The sequence below is a fragment of the Plasmopara halstedii genome (assembly GCF_900000015.1).
Source record: "Plasmopara halstedii genome assembly, contig: Scaffold_614, whole genome shotgun sequence".
NCBI classification, from domain to species: Eukaryota; Oomycota; class Peronosporomycetes; order Peronosporales; family Peronosporaceae; genus Plasmopara; species Plasmopara halstedii.
In genome coordinates this window covers 2,149,251-2,159,491 of record NW_020187532.1, presented here as the reverse complement: position 1 = coordinate 2,159,491, position 10,241 = coordinate 2,149,251, and the positions used below count along the sequence as shown (strand labels likewise).

Sequence of the window (10,241 nt, the reverse complement as noted above, 5' to 3'; positions counted from 1 at the left end):
GTGCAACATATGTCGCCTGGTTCTTTGCCTAAAAAACCAGGCGACATATGTTGCACGTTAGTACCCGTGGTATTTCGTGACGTTTCATCGTGAGACCCACAAGCGCAATGCATTGCTGCTGTGTCTGGAACATGGCCGAATTTATTACCATCTCAAATTTCCTCATCCAGAGCAATATAATTTTCTATCTCTCTCCTGACTTGACTAAGCAGCAGTCATACGATGTGTGCCATTTGTGCTTTCATCGATATTATTCTGGTGGTGTTTCACGTGCGCGGTCTCATTGCTGGGTAATGCATCCAGGCAAGCACATACCATTTTTGGTGCGTAGGCCGCCAGATCCCTACTTCCCATTCGACACAAAGAACACAGTCCTTTCATTTCTCAGTCGCCGGATTGACTACTGGTGCCACCAAGCGCATCGAGATTGCCGTGCACCGTGTACAGAGGAAGCACTGACGCATTGGGTGCGCCACCCAGGAACTAAAGCAAGATTATTTTAAGTAACAAGAAACCTAGTACGACGGGCTTGTCATCCACATTATACAAAGAAAGCTAGGTCTCGAGGCGTATACTTTGACAAATAACACAGGTTTGGTTCGTACGTCAGTCAGGCGCGGAGTTGAGACTTCCTTAAGTAACTAAGATTTTTGTTGAATCTGCTATATTGGAGTGACAAATGTTTAAAAGTAGTTATGTATTCACCTGACACTTGCTGTATACTCGATAATATTTAATAAGAAAAGTATCTCCATTGCTTGACGTAAGGCTTAACAGCCCATGTGCACCACGAACTCTTCATTATGGACTTTCATCACCCTGAGTAAATTAATGATCTGCACAATGCTAAAAAATGTAATGTAAATTTCGTAAAGTTGTACAACATTGTTTTTGCACAACTGAACGGAGGTGTAAGGTACACAATCCAAAACATACTCTCGTGGACCTCTCCGTTTCGGCCTCCCATCGTCCAGTACATTTGAAGCCTTTAAGCTTTGCACAAAAGTGTAATGCGTACGTACACCATAATACGGTACGTACCCCGTCAAACTGTCTTTGACGTGTTTCAACAAGACAAACTTATGCAATATTCGAGCGAATACAATAGTGATCTTTGCACTACGGACTTTTGTTTGCCCAATCGAAAAAACACTGTAATGCTACGTCTTAGCGATGCGACGACGTCTGAACGCAAATTTGACGATCAGTTTTAAATATAGGAAATAATCTTGTCTGTGATACGTTGCCGATTCGTATACCGCACTACTTGTTACAGCACTTTGGTCTTTATCAGGCCATAACCTTTTCTTAGCAATTGCTCAAATTTGATCATTTTAATACTATCAAAAATTTGCATTGCCAGGTACGTACGCATATAAAACATATTTACAAGACTTACTAACGTCTCGTTCCCCCTCTTTAAAGCGCGTACTTAGAGAAAAGGCGCTCGATCTGCAAGGAAAATATCATCTTGTATGTCAACAATCTTCGAACATTTGTTATTCATACTTTCTTGGGAAATTCCACAAATCAGTTTCGACCAAATCACAGATTATTTTATATCATGGTGGTTTAGTAGCTTAATATTGTCAGATACACTTCCAGCCAGCTAAACGGCGACATATTATCTTTTAAACAATTTGTGATTACGATGTTGCTAGCTTGAACATGTGATGTAAATACTCCGGGACTAATAGCCGAGCCAATTTTCGATGATTCATATTGTCAATGTGATCCCTGCAAGATTCCGCCACAAACGTTTTCCTTGAGACCCACCTGCGACGAGCGGAAGTATATGCTACATCCATACAACAGCAATCTTCAAGCCTAGCACTTCCTTTGATTTGATATACAACCCATATTTTATGCTTCACAGATCTTTGCCGTTGATTATCACCAGAAACACCACTTTGCTGATATCGGCTTTGACCCTTATTCTCACAGCGGCAAATTAAGTGGGGTTTTTTCAGCAGAACGTGACATACTCATCAGACAAAGATGCCAAAACTACGGAACTGATTCGATTGCGTTCCATAAACCTGGTCAATCAGCCATCAGCTCCTTTTCTTTAATGTTTTCCTGGTTGCGATCTCTTGAACAATGTGGCGAAAGCTTTCTCTGGTCAAACGCTCCTTTTCAGTCCTCTGATTCAATATAATATCAGCGATTCCTTCAACATATTCAGTATGCACCCACCGCCACTTAAGCGCTTTCTTTCTCGCGCCATCAGGTCTGCACTGTCCCTGGGGGAACTATAACTTCCATGTAGGAATGCCACTGGCTTGATCACCAATCCATTCGATTGCTTTCAGTTTCATCGATCCATTATAGGTCTCCCTTTTCGACATCGATTGTATTTTGCACCGACTACGTACTGGAGGCTCTGCCAACAAACACTACCAGCGCGTTCTATTAAGAATGGCGTTTGATTTGTAAAGCGTAGTCTTATAACACCCTCAGAAAGGAAGGTGCACTAGTATGTAGGGTGGTATAATAGAAGAGCGATTTAATGACACGAGTAAGTATGAAGTCTCACAACTATGAACATATTAAGAGTAGCATCAAAGTTAATATCGACATACAGCTGTTAATGGCCGAAGAGCTAAATCAGCATGAACACCTTGAGCTCCCGGATCAGGTTTTTGATACATTGCTTTTGATTCTTCCATAACTTGACCTTCATTAATTCCAAGTACGTCTTGTTCTTCACATCCACAATAATAAACATTTCGTTTCTCACCATCGACTTGAGCCTGGCTAGTCGAAAAAAGCACAGGTTGTCCAAATTGTTCCATCACTCTATGTATCTTTCCATAACCATTGCTAGATTCGAAAATCTCACCTTCTGGTGCCTTCTTAAGTCTCCCACTGAATAAATGCATGTCATCTAGATAAATCGTGACGTCTTTCACACCACGTTCTGGAGTCTTACTATAATTCCAGAATTTAATCATGGATAAGACGATAGGGGTGTCAAAACCAATATACACAATATTCCCCTGTTCGTTGCCAAGTGAACTTGCCAACGGAGCGAGCCATGCATCATGAGCTTTCCATGTATTCTTGTCGTTACCACTCATAAGATTTTCAGGTATTCGTGAATCTTGTTGATTTTCACCTAATTCCGAGATCGAGTATGGGTTTGCCGTTAGAATATTTGGCCTCTCAACAATACGAGCTCCATCAAACTCATACAATTCAAGACCATTGAGTCCAAGGTAGTATGGATCACCCCATGTTGTCCAACATATAATCTTAAGTAAAAATCCTTGAGGATACAACGGTACTTCGTAGTCTTGTCGAATGATTGGTGTCTTGTATGCTAATGATCTAAATGGGTAATGCACACGTTTTGAGTACAAAGATGAATTTATCTTGTTCAATGAGAAGAATAAAAGTTGGCCAAAGTCAAAATCACAAACTCCAGGAGCTTTCCGTAAGAGATATCCAGTTTTCTTTGGAGAGACAAGTACTCCATCAATAGTAACAATTACTTGTTTCACACCGCGATATGTATCTTCGAGTGATTTATTGTAATTCCAAACACGAAGACCAAAGAAAAACTGCATTGTTTGAAATGTTATTCGCAATTCTGGAGTTTTTCCAGATTCAAATGGCACAAGCCACATATGCGTGTCGTCGCATGTGGTAGTTTCACCATCAATTAGCTAACATAACGATACACATCACATAAGTTCACAAAGAAGAATTGTCGACGGAAAGCATGACGCACTTTATCAAGTGTACGAGGATCTCCCATGTATCCGAGCTAAACAACAAGAAAGAAATATTATGGAATTGCAATAAAAAAATATTGCTACAATAACTCACCGATGCCAAATCTCGTGGCGTTGCATCCAAGTTGTCTAACTGTATTGGATATGGTGTACCATGTGATCCAACTAGCACTTGTACTTGAGTTAATCCAATATAGTTTTGATCGCCCCATGTACTATGCAATCGTAACACGAGGTGACGACCACATGGTAATGTTTCATTTGTGGGGCATGTTTCGTCACTCAACATTGCGTTCTTTGTTATTTCTTCTTCATGAGCTTCAGCGACCCACGTATCGATTGAAGTTCTCAATGTCGGATCTTTACGTGTAGCCATCGTCCGAGGTCTGCCAGTTTTATCAGAATACTCGTATCTTTCATTGCTCTTTTCAATTTCAGAACTTTTCTCGACAGTCCTCGATTCAACATCAGAAGTTCGCGGACGTTGGTGTTCTATTGATCGATGCATCTGATTAATAAGTTCACGAACTTCTCCTTCTTCTCCCTCTTGTTCTTGTACAAGAGATCGCAATGTTTTATCATTTGCTTCAATAGCTTTGAGAATCGCTGGTTCTCGAGTAAATAGGATCACTTCATTGGCATTATTTACACTCTCAGCACCAACAATTCCTGGCGCTTGTCGTATTTCACCTTCAAAAATCACAGTTCCATTGTGATTATTTTGTGCTAATCCCTGCGAATCGCGTAATAAAGTTGCCGGAATTTCATCGTAAAGAATCAGACGTGCTTCACGAACACCTCGGCAAGTGTGAGTCCTTGACTTGTTATAATTCCATAAACGTATCATAGCTATTGAAATCAAAGAATCCATTGCAAGTAGCACATAGTGTGTTTTGCCTGCTGTGAACGGTGCGAGCCACATATGAAAATCATCGCAAGTAAAATTTACCCCGTCCACTAAATTTTTTGGAACACGTGGATCGTCCGAGTTTTCTTCAAGCACATTGATGCTATCAGGACACGCTACGATCTGTTTGACTGGATCGTGAAATTGCACAAGTTTCCCACAATGATCAAAAATTTCAATTCCATTAAGCCCAACATAGTACGGATCACCCCACGTACTCAAAATTTCAAGTTTCAACCATTTTCCTTTTGGAAAGATTGGAATACTTGCTGCTGGCATTGATGCTTGTCTTGATTGAACTGAAGTTGTCAATGTACAATTGGTAGATCCCTCTGAAAAGGTTTCAATGCGATTTTCAGTATGTTTGGATGGTTTCGATGCATTCTTGTCAACCTCTTGAGTGAGCCGATTTCTATTTCGTTTGCTAAATTTCTCCAAACTATCCCACGATGAAAGAGATGCAAGCGACGATACTTTTACTTGTTCATTGTGACCTTTATCCTCTTTACATTCGATAACTTGACTTGAAGAAGACTTTGTGATCACCCGATTTCCTGCTGATGTATCTATTGTACCGCTCCTTGAGCTCTGGCTACCATGCCGACGACGACTTGTATTGTTCATAGAGCTGAGTAGGTTAAGATCAGCTGATCGGCTCGTTGTTAGTAAGGAATCTACAACTGGAATAGTGTCTGGTAACCACATTGGTGTCAACTTTTCGGTGCTAGCGTCATGTCTACGAGAAGAAACATTCTGCTGAGATAGTTTAGCCTCATTATCATTATGTCGACTAGATGGCATTCTATTAGAAAGTGTAGAGCTCTCGTTGTCTCGTACTGAACGTAATCCTTTTCTAGCTGAACCAAGCAAGTCAATCGACGTACACACATTATCGGCTGCATCACCATAACATTCAGGAAGAGATCCCATCCAAACAGACTTTCCACACACCACCACTTCGAGGTCACGTGTACAAGCTGAAAGTGTCTTCTGTTCATCAAAAGATAAAAAAATCATAGAAATATCAATAAAGATCTTGCAATTGCAAGCAAAGCACTTTACGTACACCATTGTAATTCCATATGCAGAGCTTGCTAGGAGGCGATTGCACGCTGAATTCTATAATGAGGACATCTGCACTTTCAAACATAATTTTGTCAGTTGATAGTCTCGTTTATTGCAAAGGTTATTACCAGAGTCTCCCAATCTTCCAAGCCACATATCGGTCTCACTTTTCGTCTGAGTCATGTTGTTAGATGTAAAGAGTTTTTGTAACCCGCGGACCATTTCAGTTATCTTGGGTAAAGGTCTACCACTCAATTGATCGTAAAGCTGTAGTGAATTTAAGTCAACCGAAAGCTCCTCGTCGTTGTGATCATAGACACAAATTCGAGCAAGACCCACCGCCCGAGTGTTTCCCCATGTTGACAGCAATTTAATGTGAATCTCATAGTTTCTAGTCTCTATACTAGAGGTAAAAGAAAAGTCAAGCCTCGGAACCCTGAAGACTGCATTCTGTGACTTTTTCACATCAGATTCGTTGTTCACACTTGAAATATCATTTTGAGTTGAAACCGAGAAAGTGTCGCTGTCACTCTCGTTCAAATTACGAGATTCTCGTGGCTTATTGTCAATCCATTCATCTTCTAACTTAGTTTCTCGCTCGCTTATATGATCTTTATCACTATCTTTACTACTGACTGCAGGCACAGCAAGATTTGTCTCATCTTGAAGTGCTTTGAGCTTTGCTAATCGTTCGTTTCGTTTGACTTCCATCAGCCGTTCAATTTCACGTTCTTCTTCCTCCAATTCTTTCATCATTTTTGCACGACGGTCTTCCGCTTTCTTAAGAGCAACTTGTTTCGCTTCTCGTTCGCGTACAAGTCGCATCTTCATCTCACTTGCATACTCATTCTCTAATCGCAATTGATCCTCAAGCATTTTGGTGTCGAAATCTTTGCGTACGTTGGTTATTGATTCGTCACTCACTTTATTAATCAATGCTTTTGATGAAGGCAACGGATTTAGTACCGTTGTGATTTCGTTCCAAATTGCAGGATCTCCAATCGAATTCTTTAATGTCTTAAAATCGTCTTCATCTTGTTTTCCAGTCTGAAACTTTTGCAACAAATCCACTAAAGCTCTTTGCTTTGTCCGAGAAAGATGTTGAATAACTCCAAACAGATCTTTTGTTGTTTGAGCCAAATCTATGGAAGATAAAAGCTGTGGGGGGAGACTTGAACTGCTTTGACCTTCTTTTGTACTCGAAATCACACTAATTTGCTCTATATTCTCACCCATCTCTTCGATCACAAGCTCTTCATTAATGCATGACATTTCTTCCTCTTTTTCTTCAAATTCTTCAAAAGATTCATTCAAATAATTCTCATCGTCATCCAATCCTTCCTTTTCCTCACTCTCTTCATGTGTCATCAATCGAAATTGAGGTACTCCATCCTGGTGTTGCACTGTGACTTCCATTGGTGCTTGAGGTCGATGCCATTTTGCTCGTTTCCCTCGAATAGATTCTTTCCTCTTTTCCTCATTCTTTTTGGAAGCAAAATTCAATGTCGTTGACGGAGCTGATCGACATTTAGCTTTGTCTCGTTTTTCGAGATTTGTTGGTAGTACTGATGTTGCAGATTTTGTATTCCTTGATGATAAAGATGATGAAGTAGTGGATTGCACATTGCGAATGGGGACATTAAATGAAGTAACAAAAGCTTCTTCTCGTTCATGGAGTCGGTCATTCCGTTTTGAGGCTGCTAATCGCTTTTTAATCCGATTTCTCTCTTCTAAAACTTGAAGATAGCGTAATTGTTTTGTTAATACTGGATCTTCCTTCGCTTCCGAGACACTAGACGTATTTGATGGATGAAACTCTTGATGTTTCTCCCAACGCTTTCGCTCCGTCATTTCAGATCGACACAAACGCCCTTTCGATTTACTTTATAGCACCATTTTGGTCCTCCCTATTTAAAGTGACTGTCTAATAGATTCGAGACAATTGATAAATGGTGCAAAGTTTATTCATGAGTGTAGATATTGTTCTTTTACTGCAGTTTGAAAAAAGATTGTGAATTGGAGAGAGTTTACTTCGAGAATTATTCGGTTAAGTGTGTGTCAGATCTAATGAGCACGTACAGAAATTGCTCAACAATATTATTTGCATTAAAGATATGCGGTGAAGCTAAAGTATCCAAGTGAATTGCTTGAAACCGTACAACTTTTGAGCTTTCGAAAAAAACTCCAAGTCGTGTTGTTCATGGCCAGGAACATGATGGGCAAAGCTTACAAACACCTGATTTTTTTAAGAAAGATAGGAAATATAAACTTAAGTTTTTATCAATAAGAAATGGTGAAAGTATACTCACCTTTCCTTTAGCTGCTAAACATCCATCAATCGATCTAAGCAAGTCTTCGTGCTTAAGTGATGTAAAAATGTATTTATGTCATCGAAAACGGAAATTATAACATCCAATCTAAATTTCTTACCAAGTCATGTAACCACAGACATTCTGCTACGACCACAACATCAAATCTTGACTCATTGTGAGCATTCTCGTGAAGACATGTCACTAGTTCTGTTATGTCACTTCCCCAAAGGTGACCTCGAACTTCATATCTTCCACTTCCTAGCAAACTTTTGTTCCGCTTAATATTTGTTTCAATATTTTTTAATAACAAGTTATTTGGGTAATCTGCAATATTCACAATATTAAATATATTCGTCAATAAAACAAGTAATTTTACAATGTCGGTACCAGTTATAACCGCGACTTTGGCCCCAACATGGAGCGCTACAAGCGATGGCAACGCTCTATCGACAGTAATGCATAACCAAGGGTAAGCACTCCTCGATCTCAATTGGGCTAATTCGACTTACGAAGCTGCCCCAAATTCCACAACCTTTCGACCTCTAATCAGCTCAGGGTACTTGGCAAAATGCATAGCTATAAATCTCTGCGCAATAAATTATTGCGATAAAATTACCCAAATTTATTGTGCAAATATATAGACTTTCAAACCGTACCGCTCCATTCCAAACAGCGCAAGCAAAGAGCGAGCCTGGAATTCCGCCATCGTCATCAGCTACTGAGATACGAAAACGTGGTACCGATTCACCCACGTCCAGTTCCATTACAAAATCTTCTGGATCATAGCCATTGTCCTCTCCATTTTGCAAGAATAGTGCTCCAACCACGTTGTCCTCAGTGTCATCCATATTAATGCCTTGCGGCTTGATTGGCACAATAAAATCATTACAAGTCAAAGCAAAATTTCAATAATCTAATTACGAACACTGAAGTCAGGCAATATAATACAACATACAGTACGGACATAATGCTTTGATATAAAAGCGCAACCATACACGATGAAGGCGATAGTGTTGATGACTTAGCCTATCCGTAAGAATTACATGAAGAAGCTATCTATATCGATGTATTAGGATAACGGCATCAGTAGTACGTACTATCGACAAAGTGTAATATTTAGATTCTCTACAATCATATATTATTCTTGATGCTGTGAGAGCAGCTACTACACTATTAATTCCATCACAACAGAAATGTCGATGTGGCATGCTGCATCTCGAGTAAATTGTAAATGGCACCTTCAGATGTTGATCTACTACAGCGCGCAAGTTCTTTTTGTTCCACAGAATCAAGCTGCAAAAATTGAAAGAGCACCAATGCATAAAAACTCTGTTTTCACTTTTTTGCTCCAACCATCGGATCGACCACATCTCAACTCGGCATTCGTCAAGTTGAATCTCGTAGATTCAAAGCGTAATGTAAGAAATCCACCATAACATGTTACAAAGTAAAGAGATGACGGAATACTCGCCCACTCAGACTGAAACTAGAGTACTACCGCCTCCTTCTGATGTACTATTGACGTAAACCAAAAGGTTAAGCTCCTTTTAATCTATCTAAACCAGATACGACAGCAACTCGTCTCAAGACACACTCGCAACTTAGATTCCCGAGTAAAGTCACTCGCACGACGCAAACGTTGTCCACCAGGAGACTCAATATGCAGCGGGGCTGCTGTAGCAAAACGCTTGAGGAAGTGTACTTTAGGTCACCGACCTTTCATTCTTTCCAGGAACCAAGTATGAGTTAGCGGATCGCAATCCGCTTACTCCAAGAGTGATTGTTGCCTTCCCAAGGCTAATTGACTCTTCGGTTTAAACTCCAAACTGATTTTTATTTATATTTTTATCCTAATGTCAAAGTTCCTAAATATTCTAATTATATATAGTAAATGTAAATACATGCATAACTACTGGCTACTTAGCCCCGTACCGTATCTTGTTTGTGTGTGTGGTCACATCATGCACATCTCGTGTGACACACACAACCCTGCTATTAAGGTTCGTGTAACCCCGTTACCCAATATCTCACATATAAAAAGCCGCCAGTGCCTACAAAGTCCTTACGTTCCCCCGTCAGAGTTCGTCTGGCGATGATGCACCAAAGTCTGATTCAAAAAATGTAGCCGAGAGAGAAGGAAGAAGCACGGGTTTGACACTGTCGTGGATGGGTTTCACGATACTGCTAAGCAGCTAAGATACATTTCTCCATTACCTCAGC

The 10,241-nt window shown here is 40.1% G+C and overlaps 3 protein-coding genes across 3 annotated transcripts; all 3 read right to left on the bottom strand.

Moving 5' to 3' along the window:
• Nucleotides 1-2,136: 2,136 nt before the first annotated feature.
• Nucleotides 2,137-7,560, bottom strand: PHALS_12427 (Uncharacterised protein KIAA0556; the record flags this gene model as incomplete). Its single annotated transcript, XM_024727972.1, has 7 exons — nt 2,137-2,144; nt 2,197-2,305; nt 2,583-3,668; nt 3,734-3,769; nt 3,832-5,634; nt 5,711-5,778; nt 5,838-7,560. The coding sequence occupies 7 exons, from the start codon at nt 7,558-7,560 to the stop codon at nt 2,137-2,139; spliced, it is 4,833 nt and encodes a 1,610-aa protein (XP_024578495.1).
• A 274-nt stretch (nt 7,561-7,834) lies between these two features.
• PHALS_12426 (Predicted methyltransferase) lies at nt 7,835-8,869 on the bottom strand (the record flags this gene model as incomplete). The annotated part of the gene is made up of 6 exons (XM_024727971.1): nt 7,835-7,945; nt 8,019-8,069; nt 8,140-8,345; nt 8,409-8,464; nt 8,531-8,607; nt 8,678-8,869. 6 exons carry the CDS (start codon nt 8,867-8,869, stop codon nt 7,835-7,837), a joined length of 693 nt encoding a protein of 230 aa, XP_024578494.1.
• A 17-nt stretch (nt 8,870-8,886) lies between these two features.
• On the bottom strand, nt 8,887-9,670 carry PHALS_14595 (uncharacterized protein). The gene has a single exon (XM_024727969.2). The coding sequence runs from the start codon at nt 9,389-9,391 to the stop codon at nt 9,074-9,076; it is 318 nt and encodes a 105-aa protein (XP_024578493.1). The 5' UTR covers nt 9,392-9,670; the 3' UTR covers nt 8,887-9,073.
• Between the last annotated feature and the right edge of the window lie 571 nt (nt 9,671-10,241).

Bases quoted from the DNA above. Each gene is read 5' to 3' on its own strand.
- PHALS_14595 (XM_024727969.2), bottom strand. From the start codon at position 9,391: ATGTGGTCGATCCGATGGTTGGAGCAAAAAAGTGAAAACAGAGTTTTT.